Source organism: Herpailurus yagouaroundi, unplaced genomic scaffold (assembly GCF_014898765.1).
Source record: "Herpailurus yagouaroundi ecotype Mexico unplaced genomic scaffold, PumYag 67690, whole genome shotgun sequence".
Classification (NCBI taxonomy): Eukaryota; Metazoa; Chordata; class Mammalia; order Carnivora; family Felidae; genus Herpailurus; species Herpailurus yagouaroundi.
Genome location: NW_024420490.1, coordinates 1,849,690 through 1,872,733, shown reverse-complemented (window position 1 = coordinate 1,872,733; position 23,044 = coordinate 1,849,690). Strand labels below are relative to the sequence as shown.

General features: G+C 39.6%; 1 protein-coding gene and 1 pseudogene across 4 annotated transcripts in view; both read right to left on the bottom strand.

Annotated features, from left to right (window-relative positions):
* CA5B (carbonic anhydrase 5B) overlaps window positions 1-23,044 on the bottom strand; it is a 51,937-nt gene that overhangs the window by 11,682 nt on the left and 17,211 nt on the right. For all 4 annotated transcript variants that reach the window (XM_040468198.1, XM_040468199.1, XM_040468197.1 and 1 more), the window contains one exon: window positions 7,705-7,902. In XM_040468198.1, the coding sequence (XP_040324132.1) occupies window positions 7,705-7,902 (198 nt within the window). The remainder of the gene's footprint in view (window positions 1-7,704; window positions 7,903-23,044) is intronic.
* On the bottom strand, window positions 634-6,227 carry LOC121025609 (serine/arginine-rich splicing factor 11-like; annotated as a pseudogene).

Here is a 23,044-nt window from a genome sequence, read left to right as displayed (position 1 = left end):
ATTATAGCAAGGAATACTATAAGTGAACTTACTTAATAAAGGAGATCATATAACATAAACTATCCATGGGTGCTGTGATGTATGCAGCTTTTCGTTTTTGTTTTAAAGCAGCACCAGAATACTTTTAAAACTGCTTGACAGATTTCACCATGTCAAGATTGGTTACTCCCGGGGGTGCCTGGGTGGCTCAGTCAGTTGAGCGTCCGACTTCGGCTCAGGTTATGATCTCGCAGTCTGTGAGTTCGAGCCCCATGTTGGGCTCTGTGTTGACAGCTCAGAGCCTGGAGCCTGCTTTGGATTCTGTGTCTCCTTCTCTCTCTGCCCCTCCCCCACTCATGCTCGCTCTCTCTCTCTCTCTCTCTCTCTCTCTCTCTCTGTCAAAAATAAATAAACATTGGGGCGCCTGGGTGGCGCAGTCGGTTAAGCGTCCGACTTCAGCCAGGTCACGATCTCGCGGTCCGGGAGTTCGAGCCCCGCGTCATGCTCTGGGCTGATGGCTCGGAGCCTGGAGCCTGTTTCCGATTCTGTGTCTCTCTCTCTCTCTTTGCCCCTCCCCCGTTCATGCTCTGACTCTCTCTGTCCCAAATAAATAAACGTTGAAAAAAAAAATTAAAAAACAAAACAAAACAAAAATAAATAAACATTGAAAAAAAATTTTTTTAAAGAATTGGTTACTCCTGTATCATTTTCTAAATGGTTTTGGATGTAAACAACTAGTATCAATATTAGAAGCTTTGTATCCATTTATAACTCAGAACTGTAAACATCTAGGTTTGGTAGGAACAAAAACAGCATTAAGAAATCACACAAAGGAATGACACTCGTGCATGTATGCAGCTGGATTCCCATGGTGGCAATATTCAGTCACTCATAAACATGTCTTCTCCATGATGATCATTCCCATTCACTTTGGATTCTTTTAGTGAATCACCAGTTCCCTTTTCCACAAAACATCCTTTTGTTTTAGGGGAACTTGGTTCTGTTGGTTTCTTCTCTTTTTTCTCTTTCTTACTGTCATTCCCTTGTTCCTCTTCATTATTAATTTTACATCTTTATCACTCTCTGATTTCGTTTTCTGATTCTTTTCCTTATCTTTACTTTTCTTCTTCTTGCTTGTTGGTCATTCTCTTTCATCTCTGCTTCTTTCTTTACCTTTCTTCTCCTTTTTATATCTCCTAGGGGGATATAACTAGACATTTTTCTCTTAGGTGACCTAGGCTTTGTAGGAGATCTTGTGCCAAGCCTACTTCATTGGGGTTGTCTGTCTCTGCTTGCATTTCTGGAATCTATGGCTGTGCTATAACTTTTTGGTGGTGTTTTGGAACACTCCTTTTCTTTGTCTTCTTTCTTTTTGCCCTGGTTTTTGATGTACTCCTTGACCTTCTACCTCTCTCTCTGAAATGAGATCTTCTCTGTCTTGGACGTTTGGATCATCCCCTACTCCTTGACTTAGAATATGATCTCCTTCTCGATCTGCTTCCTGACTGCCTGTGCCTAGAAGATGAGGGCGTTCGCCTCCTCCTAGAACATGCTCTTGACCTTGAGTTACTGCGCCTACTTTTTAAATGTGCAGTAAAATGCAAATTTCTCTTAGCATATTTATCCAACCCAATCTCATAAAACTGAAGTATGGGGACAAAAGATATTCTTTCTTTTTTATGCACTGATACTTTTTTTAAAGTAAACTCTACACCCAATGTGGGACCCAAACTCATGACCCTGAGATCAAGAGTCATGTGCTGTACCATGTGCCATCATGTGCCAGCCAGGTGCCTCTTGCATTTCAATTTTGGAAGATACTACTGTTTTTTTTCCCCTTCCATTGAAATAAAATAGGAAATTTGCAAGTGAAAACTTATCACCCATGTCCCTTTGGACAGAGTGAACGATGTGAGTCATCCACACTGTACCACTGTCGTTACCATGTTGGATAATAAATACCTTTTGTTTGGCTAGTGTTTTCTGAACTAGTGAAATAATACTTGAAATGCAAAATATCCAGATAAAACAAGATTTTAAAATCATCTTTCCTCAGACTTTGGGTTGTACTGATTTTTTTTCTTGAGTTTGCTAACACATATTAATTAGTTCCTCATTTCTTCCATCTAATCCAACCCTGGAGATGTCTGTTCATGGTTAAACCAATATAAGAGCATAAAACCCATCTATCTCAACTACCTTAGTGATCTTTAGAGTTTACTGCATAATTAGTTGAATTTTATGTGCAATTACAACAATCCCAGGACTAAATACATTGGATATGTCATGCAGTGGTCTGCTATGTATCTTATTGCCTTTTGAAAATACTTTACATAATTTCTTCCTCTAAAAAAAATGTTTTGAAAGAGGTAAGCAAAGACACCAATGACCACTTTTCTTTAAGGGGCAGGGGAGGTACAGAGACTAATACCACCTGATTCACTAAAATAACAGGAGGATGGTACTAAAGCATACTGAAATAAAAATAAAATATTTTCCAAAACCTTGCTTTTCTATGCCAGCTCCATATTGGGAGCTTGACTTTGGCAAAATCCAATCTAATCTGTTGAATGAAATTGAAGTTCTCGTCCCATGTTAAGTGACCAAGGCAGAGGGGAAGGCTAGCTTTTCTCTCCTATCTCCAGAAAAACACTGGCAACATATTCTGGAAACTTACTGTGTGTCTCCTTCAAAGATAATGAGCAAGGCAGAGAGGAGCTGTCACCAGTGGGTGGCTGCAGGGGGAAGGGGGCAGAACTGGTCTTCAGGTGTGTTTTGATTCACCCACACAATACTAAATACATCTTAAAGTTCATTGCCAACATTTAAAGCTAGACAATTTCCCATAAAAGTCTACATTTCTAACTGGAGAATGAGAGGGCACATGGAGGCACATGGAGAATGAGAATGTGGGGTACATGCTCCCACCAGGCAACAACAGGCTAGATGGGAGAAACGGCCACCACCTTTCAATGGTCCTGCCAGTTTCTCAGTCGCCATCACTGCCATTTGTCTCAGATTCTCCCAGCCTGGCTCATGCTCATTACTTCTATGGCACTATAGGCACCTCTCCATTTGTGATCCCTGGGAGAGAAGTGAGATGCCCAGGCATCTGATTTGGGCACTTCTAACTGGAAAAATCATGAAGTCTCTACATGCACTGGATCCACATAAATTGTACATAGGGGAGAAGTGAGACAGGGAGGTATTCTCCTATATAATGGGGCTAAGGGCATGCACTTTACAGGAAAGGGACCTCAGTTTGAATTCATTGGCTTTGTGCCATTGGCCATGTATCCTGGCAGTTTCTAAGAAGACTCCCAATGAACCCTATCTCTTGGTATTCACACCCTTGTGTAATGCCCTCCCCTGAGTGTGAGCTGGACCTTGTGACTTGCTTCTAAGGGTAAAAGTCATGCGATATGAGTTTTGAGATTAGGTTACAAAAAGATGCTGGTTGTCATCTTGCTTGCTCTCTCTGACGAAGCCGGCTGCCATGTTGTGAGCTGCCCTACGGAGAGGCCCACTGGGCAAGGAAAAGGGAGTGGCCTCTTGCCAACAGCCAGCAAAGAAACCAAGACCCTGAGAGAAACCGAATTCTGCCAACAGCCACGTGAGTGAATTTGGATGAGGATCCTTCGCCAGAGGAGTCTTGAGATGAAACCCCAACCACAGCTGACACCTCCATCACAGCCCAGCTCGAGACCCAGAGCAAGAGTACGCAGGTAAGCTGCACCCACATTACCCCTCTCTGGGCAAGGTCTGCAGAACTGGCTGTGTATTAGCTCCTGCCTACCTCAGGCCTCACTTGGCTGCCATTTCCTTCTTGCACTTACACACAGTAGTACCAAACACAAGCATTGCACTGCCTTGAACCTCCCCCTCCATGCAGACAGCACAGGTGTCACCCCCTCCAGGAAGCCTTCTCCCACCGGACCCCACCTGAACACTTCCCTCGCAGCGCTTGGCACTCTGCATTAGCGCTGTCTGTTCATGGGTCTGTCTCCCCACCACAGTATTAGCTCCTTAAAGGTGGCGACCATCCTTTCTTCCTCTTTCCATTCTGAGCACCTGGCACAGTGTGTGGCACTTAGAAGATTCTCAATGAAACCAGGAACTAAAGAAATAGACTGCAAAGTATCTGTTGGGTTTGTTAATTGAAACATCACTGGTAACTTCAGCAAGAGCGAAGAAAAAGGTGGGGTCGGGTGGGGCAGATGTGTGGATGACAGGGGGAAGTACAGTCAGCAAGAAACAGGCAGAAGGGAAACAGAAGATTGTAAATTAGAAAGCAGAGTGGTCATAAGATATATGGAATAAGTGGGGTGATGGAAATGTTCTCAAATTGGATGGTCCTAACGGATACAACACTCTGTAGGTTTGCTACAAATCATTACATTGTTTTCTCCCAAAAAGCAAATGTAAGACCAAAATTAGGAAGGAGAACTCTTCAAATGTCTGGGAAACATTCTTCCTGGGTTTACCGGTGATACCCCAGAAAAGTGTAAAGTGACACAAGATGGGGCAGGAAGCACCCTTTGGGGAGCAACAGGACCCATCTCTTCCTCTCTTTGAGGCCTAGTGACCAAGCTGATGAGAGTACTTTCACAGGAGGTGAAATTAGAGATCATCCATGGACCTCAGCTCAGGCATAATTTAGTGCCATTCCCCACGGCATTTTGCATCCCTCACATGCACTGTGTCCTATTCAGGGGAGCCAAACAACAAAACAGTACCCAGCAAAGGGCAGTGCTATGAGATGCTCACATACCTTCTCTTATTATCCTTTTAATTTCTGTAAGGTTGGTGGTGATGTCCCTCTTTCATTCCTGATTTCAGTAATTTGAGTCTTCTCTTATTTGTTTTCTCACTCCACCTAGCTAAAGGTTTATCAGTTTTGTTGATCTTTCTGGAGAACCAACTTTTGACTTCATTGGTTTCTGCTCTGTTCTTTGTGTTTGTTTTGGGTTTAGTTTGCTCTTCTCCTTCTAGCTCCTTAAGGTGGGAAGCTAGATTATTGATTTGAGAAATTTCTTCTTCTCCAATAAAGGCATTTTCATCTCTAATTTCCCTCTAAGCACTACTTTTGCTACATCCCATAAGGTTTGGTATGGTTTCTTTTTGTCACATACCTTCCTCAAACCCTTTCTTTGCACACCTTATCCCGAGTTCTTTGCAAAGCACACTGTAGCAGCATTTCCTAGTTGTTTGTTTTTTTTAATTTATAGGCATTGATATTTATTAGCTCCTTTCCTTTCTACAATTAGAATTGGTTCTTGCCTTTCTTCATTTCTAGGAAGTCTTTGCTGTCTTTTACTTTTTCTTTATTTTTTATGTTCATTCACTCTTTCCTCCTCTTTGAATGCTATTAATTATTTTGCAACAGCATGGAGAAATAGCAATGAAGAATAAGCAGGAAATAGGAGGCAGTCACTGAAATGTGGAAAAAGAGAGAGATAGAGAAAGTTAGATACTTATCAAAGATTAATGGTATTTTAAAGAGAATGATTATTAAAGCATAATTTAAAAAAGGGTTACCTATTTTGGTCCTTCCTAACAAAATAAGTGGAAAATTAGCAACCTCTCTACATTTTTTCTGGATATTTTATAAAAATAGTGCGACACTGACACACCTAGGGAAGGTAACATCGAGGAATAACCAATTTAGTGAGTTGTGCTTGGAGGTACCTAAGGAGTTATTATGAGGAAAATGCAGGTCATTTGTATTCCATCCGAGATTGCCCTAGCAAGTGGGTGGATAAGAATTCGTGAATCTATTGTTAAAAAGGGGGAAAAATGACTAAAAAATGAAACAGAAAGCTATTTGCCTCGAATGATCTTGAGATTAACTCACTTGGTTAGAAACCTATTTAACAACTTCCCACAATTTCCAACTCAGTGAAGGAAACCTATATTGGAAACAGTCTCTAGACCGTCAAGGTCATTAGAAAGCTGACCAACATTTAGGATCCTCAGAAGAAAAGAAAGAAGGTTGCCAAGGACCTAGACAAAAGTGAGACTTGAGAGGGTTGCTGTGCGTCCAGAGTGTATGTAGGAGAGTTGGTATTTACAGACTGGGTCTGCCCATTGGTGTAGTCGGCAGGAGTAATGCTAGAACTCCTGAGACAAGTAAAGCTCATTGTCATGCAAGATAGCTATCTGGAATATAGGAATTTAGGTTGCTGTTTTGAAGATTTCTGGAATCCTTATATACAATGTAACACTACAGCATTCCAGTAATATAGCTTCTGGTTGAGACAGGAGCACACTATAGGGTTTTGGAAAAATTAGGAAAGATACTAATGAATCTGGGAGGAAAATGAGTAATTTCTTCTCAGTTTGAGAAATGTAAGCAAGATGTTCAGGTTTGGGGGGCCACGTCATACCACAGAGGAGAAAGGAAAAAAATGGGGAACATAGAAACACCTAAGCTCTTAAAGACAGGCCTGAGCACTTGGTGGATCACAGCAGAGAAGTACATCAAAAGGAAGAGAGCCAGAGAGAGAGAATTCCCATTGGAGGAGCAGTCTGTTTGCTGTTGGGCCAGAAAGCCATGTCTAAGTTTCAGAGCAACCCTAGGAAAATGCATAGAGAACCAAGATACAGTTGGGAATTCTAGAGTGAGGATAGATACAGGACTAAACACTTCCATTTATGCTTTGGGTTACATTTTGTACTTGATTCATTAACACATTCATGGGCTCATTTCCTCATATTCATAAGAGAAAACTAATTTCCTAAAGGGTTTCTCAATCTTGGCTCTATTGATATTAGGGGCTGAATAACTCTTTGCAAATGTTGTCCTGCATACTGTAGGCTCTTCAGCTGTTTTCCTGGCCTTGACCCACAAGACAACAGGTGCACCCCACCCTCCCAAGTGTGACAACTTAAAATGCCTACGCATGTTGCCAAGTGTCCCCAGCCCCTGGGGAGGAAGGGGTGGTAAAATTGCCACTGGTTGATAACCACAAAGAGAGACTATTTCAAATAATAATTATTTCAGATGAAGACTATTTGGTACCATCAAATCTGATTTGAAAAGGAAAAGAAAAAGAGAAAAGAAACCTACGTAGAATTAATCACATTCTGTGTTCAATAGATACTAAAAGTTTTAAGTAAACTTTGAAATCATTCAGATTAGTTTATATCTGGGTAGGTTCAAAACCAGAGAAGATTCAAAAGCAATATAATATCTGGTTTTGAAAATCTCCTTTAAATTGTGTTTCTTCTAAATCAACAAAATTAACAGAATATGAGTTTTCATTTTATAATATAGAACTGGTTGTTAAGATTATAACCTCATGCACACATGAATATGCTTTTTTGCCCCATTTCAAAGGTACTGCAATCTGATCAGTTAAATCTGATTAAATAGTATTACTATTAAATGTAAAAGTGTCTTGTAAAGTCAGGAAGCAGAGAAAATCAGTATGTATTCAATATACACAAAATAAATTTCAGGCAAAGCTTTAATTTCACAACCTATCTTCTATCTATACATACAGATACACATACTTATTAATAAAAGTACTACCTATACTAGTAGAAGAAAATGTTCATAAAAACTCGAAGGGATTTTTTTCATACATTGAAAAAGCTGAGTGCAAGGAGTCCCAGGCCACCGCTCATAGAGGTCCATGGTCCCAAGGAGGCAGTGTGGTGTGGCCTGTGCTCACATCGAACTGTCCCTTTAACTCCACACAAGACCACCAGTCTGACCCTCACCTGATTTATCTGTAGAATCTTCAAATTCCACGAGGAAGGAGTACCCGTTATTCCAGACGTGGAGGCAGGTGGTCGGGTCGTAAGAGATGGTGAGCGGCTTTAAGCCAGGATCATAGACACTGTCCCTCCACCGGATGTTGATGGGCGACTGGCGCTCGCCCGCCGGGACCAGGTCCACGCTCTCCCAGAGCGGGTGCACTAGGAGAAAAAGCACAGCGGGGCTATCATCAAGACGTCTGCTATGTGGGATCACACACGAGGCAATTCTAGTTGTGGGGAGTGTGTCAAGGCCCATGGAGTCTACATCTTAGGAATTAGCCACCTGGGGGCTAAACGGACTGATTAAGGCAGAGGACAAAGGCAGCTCAGAGCACCTTGCACGGGCACAGACGTCTGCTGCTTTGTCAGACACAAGCGGCTCAGTCCACCCTCTGATTTCACCCGAACCAAGTGCTACCCGCTCTTGTGGTAACAGTAAGATGCGTGCAGATTAGCACTGTGTAGAAGGAGGGTACCTTCAAATGAGCTGTTTTTCTTTATTGATAATTTTCTGAGCCCCACTTACCAAACCAAGTTTACATACAAATACAAATCAATGAAATTTCCAATAATGAATTATTTCCAACAAAGGAAATGTGGGAAGAAGAGGAAGAATTTTTGGAAAGCAAATGTTGAACCAAGCACTGTAAGTTTTTGATCGCTTGGCTGGTTGAAATAAACACTTGTGTGGCATGCACCTGTAACTTAACTTGCAGTTTTGAAGATCTCTGGATTATTTACACAATGCAATATTACAGTCTTCCAACTGAGATGGGGGAGACAGTCTTGGGTTTTAGAAAAACTAACACAAATGCCAAAGAATCTGGGGAAAAGAAGAGTACTTTCTTCTAAATTTGAGACATATGAGTAAGATGTTCAGGGTTTGGGGGCCATATTATACCAAGGAGAAGAAAAAACAAAAACAGGGGACACAGAGACACCTACATCTTTAAGGACAGACTTGAACACTTCTTGAATCACAGCAGAGAAGTGTGTCAGAGGGAAGAGAAGCAGAGAGATGAATCCCTTTGGTGGGATTATATGGTCCTATATAAGTGTGTATGCTGAGTTTACCTCCTATATAAGCAAACTGTGAGGATTAGGCAACCATCCTACAAAACCCGGGTGGAATATTAGTACTGCTAAGGTCCCTCGAGTTCTGTCACATGCATAGCTATGGACATTATATATTAAAGTGTCCATGCACAGTTAGTTTGTTCCCCACAGACACAATATAGCACTGACGATGATTTTTCTACAAAGAGCCAAGCAACAGGTCTTTGTGCTAAATTTCTGATAAATCTCAGCAGACTTCCTGTAACATAGACAGAGCAGCTGCTGAGACATCCATGCATGATGTGATAGAACCCATGTGCATGATACGGGGTGCTCCAGTTCTCTGCCCTTTAGTAGCACCACAGACACAGAAGAACCAAGAGCAGCAGGACAACCAGAAGAAATATGAGTTGAGATAAATCATTACCAACAATGCTCTGTACCTCACTCCACCTCTAAGAAAGAGTCTAAGGATTTGAGAAAGTGATGAGGTAGCTGTGACTTAGTCGATCTCCTGTGTGTATGATGGGGTCCCTTGACACGCCACTTTTCATAAAATAAAACAAAGCCAAACAGAAACTTACCACTGTTTACTCTTTAAAAACTTTCTTTTTAATGTTTATTTATTTTTGAGACAGAGAGAGACAGAGCATGAACAGGGGAGGGGCAGAGAGAGAGGGAGACACAGAATCCGAAACAGGCTCCAGGCTCTGAGCTGTCAGCACAGAGCCCGATGTGGGGCTCAAAGTCACAGACCGTGAGATCATGACCTGAGCCGCAGTCGAAGTCGGATGCCTAACCGACTGAGCCACCCAGGCGCCCCTACCACTGTTTACTCTTAAAGAGAAGGCATCTCTTTCTGAGCTAGCTGCCCCAAAGCTAGAAATTCAAGATCTTAGCCTTGTTACTTTTGGAAAAAGAGCCCCAGCAGTATAGACAAAGCTCTTCAGGCAGTTACTAGAATAGCGATTCTCAATGAAGGGAGCAATTCTGCTCCCAGGGGACATTTGGTAATGTCTGCAGATATTTTTGGTTGTCGCAACTAGAGTTAGGTGCTACTGACATCTAGTGGGTAGAGGCCAGGCATGCAGCTAAACATCCTAAAATTCCTAGGACAGGCACCCACAAGAAAGAATCGTCTGGCACCAATTACCAATAATACAAAACTTGACAAGTCTTTGTCTTGGGCTGAAAGATAGAGGCAAACTCAAACTATCCTCTTTTTCATTTTCTTTTTTCATATAGCTCAGTACTCCCATCCCTAGAGAAATCTGAACCCAGGGTTTTTGTTTTTTTCCCTTAGTGTAAAAGAACTGGTGAAGAACGAGAATTTATTTTAGAAAAGAATGACAACTTTCTGTTTCATAAATCCTAAGTGAAAAATATATATGAATTGTTACAATACAGTCACAATCTGATTACAATGCAAATTCCTTGCAGACAGGAGCCATATCTTCCTCCTCTGTTTGTTCCCCTATAGTGCCTTATTGAATATACGTCCTTTCATTTTCATATTGATTATCCATCTGCCATTTCTGGAATAAAAAGGTCTATTTCATTACCTGTGTAATATTTTTTAAACTTCTAGAATCCCCTAGAAAAGCCCTGATTCGGTTTGATTATTTTTTGTTCTGATTTTAAAACTTTTAATTCCAATTTAGTTAACATACAGTGTTATATTAGTTTCAGGTATACAATATAGTGAATCAACAATTCCATATATCAACCTGTGCTCATCCTTAAACCCTATCACCTGTTGCACCCATCACCCCCCACCCAACTCCCCTCTGGTAACCATCAGTTTGTTCTCTATAGTTTAAGAGTCTGTTTCTTGGTTTCTCTCTCTCTCTCTCCTTTTTTCCCCTTTGCTTGTTTGCTTTGTTTCTAAATTCCACATATGAGTAAAATCATATGGTATTTCTCTTTCTCTGACTTACTTCACTTAACATTATACTCTCTAGCTCCATCCATGTCCTTGTAAATGTCAAGATTTCATTCATTTTTATGACTGAATAATACTGCATTGTATATGTGTGTATGTGTGTGTATATATGTATGTGTATATATACCTCTTCTTACCCATTCATCTGTCGATGGACACTTGGGCTGCTTCTGTAATTTGGCTATTGCAAATAATGCTACAATAAACGTAGTGGTGCATGTATCCCTTTGAATTAGTGTTTTTGTATTTTGCGGGTACATACCCAGTAGTGCAGTTGCTGGGAACTAAGGGGTAGGTTCCTTAACATTTTGAGGCATCTCCATATTGTTTTCCACAATGGCAGCACCAGTTTTGCATTGCTACCAACAGTGAAAGAGGGTTCTTTTTTCTCCACATACTCGCCAACGCTTGTTGTTTCTTGTCTCTTTAGTGATTTTTGTCTCTTTCTTGTTTCTTTAGTGATTTTAGCCATTCTGAAAGGCGTGAAGTGATATATCATTGTGGTGTTGATTTTCACTTTCCTGCTGATTAGTAATGCTGAGCATCTTTTCATGCGTCTGTTGGCCATCTGTATGTCTTCTTTGGAGAAATGTCTGTTCATGTCTTTGGCCCATTTTTAAATTGGATAATTTGGATTTTTTGTTTTGTTTTGAGTTGTATAGGTTCCTTATATATTTTGGAAACTAACCCTTTATCAGATATGTAATTTGAAAATATCTTCTCTCATTCAGTAGTTTGCTTTTTAGTTTTGTTGATCATTCCCTTTGCTGTGCAGATGCTTTTTATTTTGATATAGTTCCCAATAGTTAATTTTTCCTTCTGTTTCCCTTGCCTCAGGAGACATACCTAGAAAAATGTTGCTATGGCTGATGTCAGAGACATTACTGCCTGTGCTCTCTTCTGGGATTTTTATGGTTTCAGGTCTCACATTTTAGGCCCTTAATCCATTTTTTACTTTATTTTGTGTATGAACTGTGGTCCAGTTTCATTCTTTTGCATGTAGTTGTCCAGTTTTCCCAGAACCATTTGTTGAAGAGACTTTTTCCCACTGCATATTCTTGCCTGCCTTGTCAAAGATTAATTGACCATATAATCATGGGTTTATTTCTGGGTTTTCTGTTGTGTTACATTGATCTATATGTCTATTTTTGTGCTAGTACCATACTGTTTTGATTTCTACAGCTTTGTAATATAATTTGAAGTCTCAAATTGTGATACCTCCAGTTTTGTTCTTCTTTTTCAAAATTGCTTTGGCTATTTGGAGTCTTTTGTGGTTCCATATAAATTTTAGGATATTTTGTTCTAGTTCTGTGGAAAATGTTGGAATTTTGATAGGGATTGCATTAAATGTGTAGATTCCTTTGGATAGTATAGACATTTAAAAAATATTTATTCTCCCAATCCGTGAGCATGGAATGTCTTTCCATTTCTTTGTGTCATCTTCAATTTCTTTCATCCATGTTTTATAGTTTTCAGAATACAGGTCTTTCACCTCTTTGGTTAGGTTTATCCCTGGGTATCTTATTTTTGGTACAACTGTAAACAGGATCAATTCCTTGATTTCTCTTTCTGCTGTTTTGATATTAGTGTATAGAAATGCAACAGAGTTCTGTACATTGATTTTGTATCCTGTGACTTTACTGAATTGATCTATCAGTTCTAGTAGTTTTTTTGATGGAGTCTTTCCAGTTTCTGTATGTAGTACCATGTCATCTACAAATAGTGAAAGTTTTACTTCTTCCTTCTAGATTTGGATCCTTTTCATTTATTTATTTTGTTGTTGTCTCATTAGTGTGGCCTGGATTTCCAGTACTATGTTGAATAAAAGTGGTGAGAGTAGACATCTGTGTCTTGCTCCTGACCTTTAGGGGAAAGCTCTCAGGTTTGCCCCATTGAGTATGATGTTCACTGTGAGTTTTTCATACATGGCCTTTATTATGTTGAGGTATGTTCTCTCTAAACCTACTTTGTTGAGGGCTTTGATCATGAATGAATATTGTACTTTGTCAAATGCTTTTTCTGCATCTATTGAAATGATCATATAGTTCTTATTATTTCTGTTATTGATGTGAGGTATCACGTTGATTGATACTTCAATATTGAACCACCCTTGTATCCTGGGAATAAGTCACATTTCATCATGGTGAATGGTTTTTTTTAACGGATTCTATTTGCTAGTATTTTGTTGAGGATTTTTGCATCTTTGTTCATCAGAGATATTGGCCTGTAGCTCCTTTTTTTGTGGTGTCTTTATCTGCTTTGTATCAGGCTGTTTACTGGCTTCATAGAATGATTTTGGAAGTTTTCCGTCTATTTTTTGGAATAGTTTGAGAAGAATAGGTATTAACTCTTTAAATTTTTTTTTTTAATTTACTCTTTAAATGTTTTAAATTTTGCCTGTGAAGCCGTCTGGTCCTGGACTTTTGTTTGCTGGAAGTCTTGATTACAGATCCAATCTATTTGCTGGTAATTGGTCTGTTCAGGCTGATTCAATTGTAGGATGCCTGGCACCAAGAGACTCTGCAGGACCTTCCCCTCTGAGATACTCAGACTGTGGCCCAGGAGTTGAGAATTCACATTCTTGAAAACCAATTCGTGAGGGTCTCCTGTAAAGACCAGGCAAGAAGGGGACTAACAAGCAGATCCCCAAGACGATCCCTCCTTTCACCCTGACTCGTCCCCCACTCCATTCAGGAAATGACCAGAATCTATTCTCACCCATGCAAACGCCAGCCCCCAAATCCCAGACCTATTCCTTCATTGCTCTTTTATGACCTTGATGCTTCTGTCAATTTATGTCCTTTGATTCATGAGGTCAGCTTCTGGAAGATTTTTGACCCCCACTCCCACCCCAAACCTCCTCCTCTGGAACCCAAACCATCCCCCCACCAGGGGCCCTTGTCTACTGTGGCCTTAGGGAAGACAACTTTTGCCAACGGTTTGATCTGCTAAAAATAATTCACATTTTGTTCTCCTCTCCCATCCTCTTCCTCCATGTTAACAAAATACAGAATGAAACAATATCTTGGTAGTTGCTCATACTTTCCCCCCAAATAGGAAGACGATTACGTGTTCTGACTAACAGTGCCTTCATTTTCAGGTTCTTCTTGTATGAAGAAAATGAAATAAACAGAAACCGTGATTTTATCAACTATGGTTTCAGTGAGTCGAGGTACACCGTCATCATGAAGGAGTCACTAATCTATTGCTGACAAGCATCAACATCTCTTTAGATTCCATGGAGAAAATGTGCTCAGTTTTAGTTCTTATTAATAGGACTAGTCCCGGCTTTGATTTCTTTTGTGCCTATACCACCCTATGTGTCCAGCCTCAGGAGTGTCCCTCTTTCACCTCCTGAAGCACAGGAAGCACGTTCCTGCCTTGGCCCCTCAGTTCCTGCTCCTCCCTCTCCTCAGAAAACACTTTCCCCTCACTCAGCTCCCATTGTAAGTCTTGGGCTTTACCGTCACCTCCTCAGTAAAATGTTCTCTGGCTACTCTTATAATATGATCTTCTTCTTATTTTTTGATCATAACACTCTGATTTTTTTTCTTTCAAAAGATGTATTCCACTGGTATAATTATTATTGTATTTATATGAAGGGTAGCAGAATATGCCATTGTAGGGAAGGACAAATAAGTTTTACTCTACCCTTTGAGGTCCTTAGCTGAGACACCCTCCCCCCACTGTAATAAAAATATAGATTAGTAGGAGAAAATTTTTTAATTATCTATTTCCTGACTGGAGACCCACAGAGGTATGAGACTCCAATGGCAGTCAGGCAATTGAGGCTTAAATAACAGGGGAGCTAAGGAAAGGTGCAGAGGCCCGAGGCTTCAAAGCGGAGGAAGGCAATTCACAGGAAGGTGAGAAGAGAAAATGCAGGGGAAGCCAAGTTTGCCCTTCCAAGCAGGTAAGTCTCTCTAAAGAAAAAGCTGTCTCTGGTAATAACTCTCTTCCTGGTCCAGCCCCCACCCCCCCCTTTTAATGTAAATTTCCCTGATGAAAGGATAACTTCTACTCTCCTTTCAATGCTTCTCCTGTGTCTGCAGTTTCTCAAAATAATCAGCTCAAAGTAATCCTTATGCCAAAGAGGCATATTTTGAGGTGGTGAAGGGTAGCAAGATACACCATCCCATATGCCTCTTTGGCACAAGGATTATTTTGAGCTGATTATTCTGGCAACAGCCAACACAGGAGAAGCTCTGAAAACTGAGTAGAAATTACTCTTGGTGTAAGGGAAATCTCCATTTATAAGGGAAATCTCCTTGTGCATGGGTGTCTCCCTCTCTGTACCAGGAGAGAAGGATGACTATACATCACCAGAAGCTCTCATCAACAGGAAAAAAGGCTAGACTTAAATCCACCTAACAACCATGCCCTTGTTCACTGTGCTTTGTTCGGTAACCTCCCATAACTGCCCCCCTCAACATCTTTTGTCTTTAGCTGAAGATGGTATTTAAGGTGATGGCTGCGGCCATCTCAGGGAGCTTCTCAGTCTTCCTAGGTCTCTCCCATGTGTCCAGGAGGTGTACAGGTTACTAAACTTGTGTTTGTTTTTCTCTTGTTAACCTGTCTTTTATTATGGGTGGTCTTGGCCAAGAACTCAGAAAGGTGGAAGGAAAATGATTTGTTCTCCCCTACACATATACGCGTAATTATCTGCCTCTCCCACTGCTCCACAGTCTACAGCTGAGCTGGCTTTCAATCACTGCTTGTGCACTGAATGTACAAGATAAAGAGCATCCTTGAGAAGGTTCCAGTCCCCTTTTCTGTTTATTCCTAGTACCCTACTGATCACCACATTACTTTTTCATTAAGGATCTTTCAGGTTTATCTCTTCCATGCCTGGCCCACCACCAGCAGCCCAGTTCAGGCCCCTACACCCCAGACTTCACACCATGCTCCTTGATTTCTTTTCCTGCTCTCTCATTCCCCTTTACTCCATCTTCCCAAACTTTGGTTTTGACATTACCTCCCACCAGGTTGACCTTTCCTTCTTTTGAACTCACATCGTGTTGACTCTAGCTGTTTTCGCATCCAACCATTACTCGTGCAGTGTGCATTTGCTTTATCTGCTCACGGGGCCCGTGTCAAGGCCTCAGTGTTAGGGCCTGTGTCCTAGACTTCTTCTACAACCTCCAGGCTGAACTTGGTACCAGGCACAAAGGAGGCACTTAATGCTTATTTTATTGATAGAGAAAACCAAATAAGTTGATACCAAGGCTCTCTACCCTTACCTCACTCACACCAATAGTCTCTCCAACCAGGCAAGCAGGTTTACACCAGTAAACCTCCTTTGTTCTACTGGAGGCGTCTCACAATGTTGTGGGAGACTGGAAACACCATTTTCACCATATGACCCTTACTGCCTATGAAATGAAGGTCTTTGCTCTCTTAGACTGATTTTGGGAGTAAACTTCTGGATCACAGGGACAGATCACCTGTGCCCTCTTTGGACGCATCTTGCATTTTTGGTTAACCACTCAGGCTTATTGGTTTCCGTTGCTATTAATAGATCCCACTCATCAATGGCTAGACAATGGAACCTTTAAATTAGCTATATTTAAAAGAAAAATATTCTTTATAGAGAGCTCTCACTTGTCTTACTAGTAAAAATCACAGAAATTAGACTTAAGAATTTTCCTTTCTATGGAAGATTTATAGGGAGCACTCAAGGCCTAATCTCCAGGCTTAAAGTATGCAGGTAGCCATGTAAATCCTGAAAGCTAGGAATTGAATTTAAAAAAAGCACCTGAAACTACCAACAAGGCTTGCTTTGATTCTACCTTCCAAGGATTGATAATCAGGCCCTGTCAGCTTCAGGCATTCCAATGCAATGTCCTTTGCAGGTGTTTCCTGAACCCCTACTACAAAAGAATTCATGTCTTCTGGACAGCACTTTGAAAAGATCCAACTAAATGTAGAGATAAAAAGAATGACTACACAAACCCCCTTCACAGGAAACAGGACCAAAAATTTCTCCTAGGCCCTCTTACAAATGATCTGTAAAAAGCATTATTCAGGGATTAATAGAAGCCCGTGTTGAATTATGTACCCAGAAAGAAGGGTTAAAATGCTTTCTTAAGTGTGAGAATGTTAAGATGCTTTACACAGACTTTATACAGAGAAAAATCTTTTCATTCCCATTTTAGTTAAAAACCTCCCTAATTTAGTTAAAAGGACAGGTCAGTCTTTTGATATTCGGGCTGTAATCTAGTTCTTTGAGGAATTAAAAACAACTCTTGGTCTTATAAGTCTCTACAAACCCAGAAATGCAACTCTAGAAGCCAGTCAAAGCCCACCTATCTTTACCAATCCCCAAACCTCACCTATTCCTCTCAAAGTATTTGTAGGTATCATGAAAGATCAGGATATTAAAACAGTGTCCTGTACTTTTTTTTTTAAAAAAAGGTAAATTTTAAATCACAATTACCCTGAAACTCGGAAAAAACACATTTTTTTGCATTCATCCTGTCCCTTGAAATCATAAATCTTACATCTTTAAAATGTAAATACATCCCACAATTGCCTGAGACTGAAGAAATAAAAGGGAAAAAGAGGTTTTTTAAAAAAAACAAACTTCTAGGGGCACCTGGGTGGCTCAGTCGGTTAAGTGGCCAACTTCAGCTCAGGTCATGATCTCACCGGTTTGTGAGTTCAAGCCCCGCATCAGGATATCTGCTGCTTGCTCAGAGCCTGGAGCCTGCTTCAGATTCTGTGTCTTCCTCTCTCTGTCCCTCCCCTGCTCTCTCTCTCTCTCAAAAATAAACATTAAAAAAAATAAAATAAAATAAACTTGTAAAAGAGTTCTATTTCATTGGTTTGTAGGCAAGTGCTTATAAGAATTGAGTATTCCAAAACTCTGGAAGATAGAAACCCAAATGCTCTGTTAAGGATATGTGATCCGGGGAAATATCCAGTACTAAAGCTAATTTAAGGTTGTTGGCTTAATTAAAATAAAATTGTCTTTAGCATTGTGCATTAAATATAAGACTTTTGGGGCGCCTGGGTGGCTCAGTCGGTTAAGCGGCCGACTTCGGCTCACGTCATCATCTCACGGTCCGTGAGTTTGAGCCCCACGTTGGGCTCTGTGTTGACAGCTCAGAGCCTGGAGCCTGTTTCAGAATCTGTGTCTCTCTCTGTCTCAAAAATAAATAAACGTTAAAAAAAATTTTTTTAATGTAAGACTTTTGTCTTTGTTTAATGAAGGTCGAATGGGTTCTTGTTGTCTCTGTTGCAAATGTGTCAAAAACATTAGAGTAATGGTTAACTTTGTCTAATGCTTCATGAAGTTTTGTGGGTAACCTGAACATAATTGTTCTAAGAACAAGTAGAGTAAATAGATATAAATAAGATTAAAAGGTTTATAGGTAAGTAGGGTGCCTGGGTGGCTCAGTCGGTTAAGCGTCCAACTTTCGGCTCAGGTCATGATCTCATAGTTTGAGGGTTTGAGCCCCACATCGGGCTCTGTGCTGACAGCTCAGAGCCTGAAGCCTGTTTCAGATTCTGTGTCTCCCTCTCTCTCTGCACCCTGCCCCCGCTCACGCTCTGTCTCCCTCTGTCTCAAAAATAAATAAACATTAAAAAATTTTTTTTTAATTAAAAAAAAAAAGGTTTATAGGTAAACTTTTGGGTGGCTTCCAAAATGTTTGGTAGCCTGAAAATTTGGAATTTTGTTAAGTTACATGATGAGTTGATTTACTGAATTATCTGCATCATTTCCAAATAAGATAAAATAATGAAACATTAAGTAGTAAACATAGATCTGTCTACTTTTGCTTTATTGCAGAGCAACTAAAGACAAATATGGTTCTATTAGTAAATTTGCTATGTGATTTCTTTAAGAAATTGTACTATGAAAAAATGCATGTTTCTAGAAATTATGGAATGTATTCATAAATTTGTGAATCTAAAGAATATTGGTATAACAAAAGTTCATAATTGCTTAGTACTTAGTTTTCACTAGAAGCTAAAGTTCCTACGGGTTAAGAATTCTAATAAATGTAGTTAAATCTACTAGAAATAATAAGAAAATGACTGTATGCAAGAAAAGTAAGATCTGTGTTTTGGGGAAAAATATGAGGAATGGGAATACATTTTTGTTGAGGGACAAGAAAGTAATTTCTTCCTAAAGTAAGACTGGTTATTTAAAGAAGGAAAACTTAGGACAAACTCTGAATGTAAACAGTAAAGTTGTAGAAGGTTTATGAAGAGGGAATCTTTAGAAGGGAATTTTGTGTATGGTCAGTACTAGCTAAGATTAGAATAAGTTTAAGTAAGTAAATGGGTTTCAATGACAAAAATATACTAACGCAAAGGTAAAATTCTTGTTTTCTTGTTGTTAAAAAAATTTTTCTTAAACTATTGATCTGCTCTTAATAAAACACTGTAAATGCTTTTATCTTTAAAGTTATCTGACTAGAAAACAAGGATTCTGTATTTTGCCAAACTTTTCTATGTTTCTGTGGTCTTTGATTTACTTTTTTAAAAAACCTGAATCATAATATTTTTTAAAAAACCTAAATTTGCTCACAGCTGTGTAACCTTCTGTATTTGCCTTTGGTATCTTTTATCGTCACTTTGGTTACATGGATAATTAAATATTGTTTCATAATGATCAGAGATCCTATTTAATGAAATGTTTAAACCTTTTGATATTTTTTTTACATACACCCCAAAATCAAATTCTAAAATGAAATCTTTTCACTACAATCTAACTGAGATGTTTGAGAGAACTCCTGGAACATTTCAAAGATTTTGTGAGAAATTAAACTAATTAGGCTTATTTGATGTATTAAATTAAATGAGAAGCATTGCCAAATAAGTGACATTAAACCCTGTGAAATTATATTTGTGTAAAATATACAATTAAAATAAGTGTCCTAAAAACTATTTATAACACCCCTAGAAATCTGATGTCGTGGTATGTTATCTTGAAGTGCTGTGTGTTAGAGAAATAATCAAATTTCCTTGTGAACTGCATCATACTGAACTCTAATCAAATCTTCAGCCATGGCCATTTTTAACTCTCGTCATTGACAGTTACTGTTTTACACTAGGATGTCACTGCAAATGTATTTCATCTTCAGTAAAACTCAGTGAAAAAACTCTTGAGCACAGGTTTCTGATAACCTTAAAATCATAAAACAGAGGGGCACCTGGGTGGCTCAGTCGGTTAAGCATCCGACTTCAGCTCAGGTCATGATCTCGTGGTGAGTTCAAGCCCCGTGTCGGGCTCTGTGCTGACAGATCAGAGCCTGGAGCCTGCTTCAGATTCTGTGTCTCCCTCTCTCTCTGTACCTCCCTTGCTCATGCTCTGTCTCTCTCTGTCTCAAAAATAAATAAAAACATAAAAAAACTTTTTTTAAATATAATTAAAAAACATCATAAAACAGAACTAGGTAAGAATCTCTAAAACTAGTGGAAAAACTGGATTCAAGCAAAACAAAAACATGGGACTCAATGAACTGAGGATGATAATTATAATTTTGGTGACTTTTTGTTTAAAATATATCTGACTTTTTGAAATGGTTTGTTTTTCTTTTCTTTTCTTTTTTTAAATGTTTTTATTTATTTTTGAGACAGAGAGAGACAGAGCATGAGCAGGGAAGGGGCAGAGAGAGAGGGATACACAGAATCTGAAGCAGGCTCCAGGCTCTGAGCTGTCAGCACAGAGCCTGACGCGGGGCTCGAACTCACAGACCGTGAGATCGTGACCTGAGCCGAAGTCGGATGTTTAACCGATTGAGCCACCCAGGCGCCCCATGAAATGGTTTGTTTTTCAAGATTGAGGAAATATTTTCTCTTAAGCTAACTGACCTATAATAATTTGATAAATTATACTGTTATAAACAGAATTGAAACATTTATCTTTTCTCCCTACCTGAACCCTCCATAATTCAGAAAATGAGTATTCTTATATTTTTTAAAACTTTTTTTTAAGTTTATTTATTTATTATGAGAGAGAGAGAGAGAACCAGCGGGGGGGGGGGGGGAAGAGATAGAGATACAGAGGAACCAAAGCAGGCACCACACTGACAATGGAAACCCTGAATGCAGGGCTCGAACCCATGAACCGTGAGATCATGACCTGACCCGAAGTTGGACGCCCAACTGACTGAGCCACCCAGGAGCCCAAGTATTCTTATATTTTTATGGCAATACATTTATTTGCATAAGGTCAATAAGAATCTGTTCTCCTGTAACAGGACACAATTGGAAACATAGGTTATATTACCAAGGCTTTGACTGGAATGTAATATTTGATACCTATATAGATTTAGATATGACCAGACCGCTTTAAGGAACTAAGATTGGCTTCATGGAGCCAATAAAGCCCCCTGGAAATATTGGCCTTAATATTAACCTTGCTTACAGAGTTCCCAGCAGCCATACCAGATGATAAAGAAGGTTAATTCATGACAGGTATATGGGAACCTCAGAACATTTGGAGAACCTCAAGAAGAGAAGAATTCACCCAAATCTATAGGTCTTACAGGCAGTGTCTGGCAGGTATTTGGTGCAAGTTTTGGCTTGGCTTCTGGCCTTGATGCTGCTAAAAATACAACTAGAAATTCCTTATGAAAAGTTCCAGCAGGAAGAACAAATATTCTTAAAATGTCTATACTACCCAAAACATCTGCATATTTAATGCAATCCCTATTAAAATGCCAACAGCATTTTACACAGAACTAAAACAAATAATCCGAAAATAAGCATGGAACCACACAAGACACCTAATAGCCAAAGCAATCTTGAAAAAGAACAACAAAGCTGTAACTGTCACAGTCCCAGATTTTAAGATATACTACAAAGCTGTAGTAGTCAAAACAGTATGGTACTGGCATAAAAACAGACATATAGATCAATGCAACCGAAAGAGCCCAGAAGTAAACCCACTATTATATGGTCTATTAATCTATGACAAAGGAGGCAAGAATATGCAAGGGGAAAAAGATAGTCTCTTCAACAAATGGTTCTAGGGAAACTAGACAGCTACATGCAAAAAATGAAACTGGACCACTTTATTTCACCATACACAAGAATCAACTCAAAATGGATTGTGGACCTAAATGTGAGACCTGAAACCATAAAAATCCTAGAAGACAGCACAGGCAGTAATGTCTCTGACATCAGCTGTAGCAACATTTTTCTAGATATGTCTCCAAGAGGCAGGGGAAACAAAAGCAAAATAAACTATTGGGACTATATAAAAATAAAAATTTCTGTACAGCAAAGGAAATGATCAACAGAAGTAAATGGCAATCTACAGAATGGGAGAAGATATTTGCAAATGATATCTTTTTTTGGGAGAGAGAGAGCACGTGTGAGTGAGGGGAGGGACCGGAGAGAGAGAGGGAGGGAGGGAGACAGAATCTTAAGCAGGCTCCACACTCAGTGTAGAACTTGATGCGGGGTTTGATCCCATGACTCTGGGATCATGACCTGAGCCAAAACCAAGAGTTGGCCACTTAACTGACTGAGCCACCCAGGTACCCCTGCAAATGATATATCTGATAAAGGGTCATTATCTAAAATATATAAAGAAATTCTACAACTCAACACCCAAAACCCAAAAAATCCGATTTAAAAATGGGCAGGAGACATTTCACCAAAAAAGACATCCAGGTGGCCAACAGACACATGAAAAGATGCTCAATATCATTCATCATCAGGAAAATGCAAATCAACACCACAATGCTGTATCACCTCACACCGGACAGGATAGCTAAAATAAAAAAAATAGAGGAAACAAGTGTTGGTGAGGGTGTGGAGAAAAAGGAAGTATTGTGCACTGTTGGTGGGCATGCAAACTGGTGTAGCCACTGTGGAAGACAGTATGGAGGATCCTCAAAAAATTACAAATAGAATTACCATACGATCCAGTAATGGCACTACTAGGTATTTACACAAACAATACAAAAACACTAATTGAAAAGATATATACACCCCTATATTTATTGCAGCATTATTTACAATAGCCAAATTATGGAAACAGTCCAATGGTCCACCTATAGATGAATGGATAAAGAAAAAGTACATGTATACACAATGGAATGTTGCTAAGCCATAAAAAAGAATGAGATCCTTTGCCATTTGCAACAACACAGATGGAGCTAGAGAGTATGATGCTAAATAAAGTAAGTCAGTCAGAGAAAGACAAATACCATATGATTTCACTGATATGTGGAATTTATGAAACAAAACGAAGGAACAAAGATAAAAAGAGACAAACCAAGAAACAGATTCTTAACTATAGAGAACAAACTGGTGGTTACCAGAGGGGCAGTGGGGGGGGGG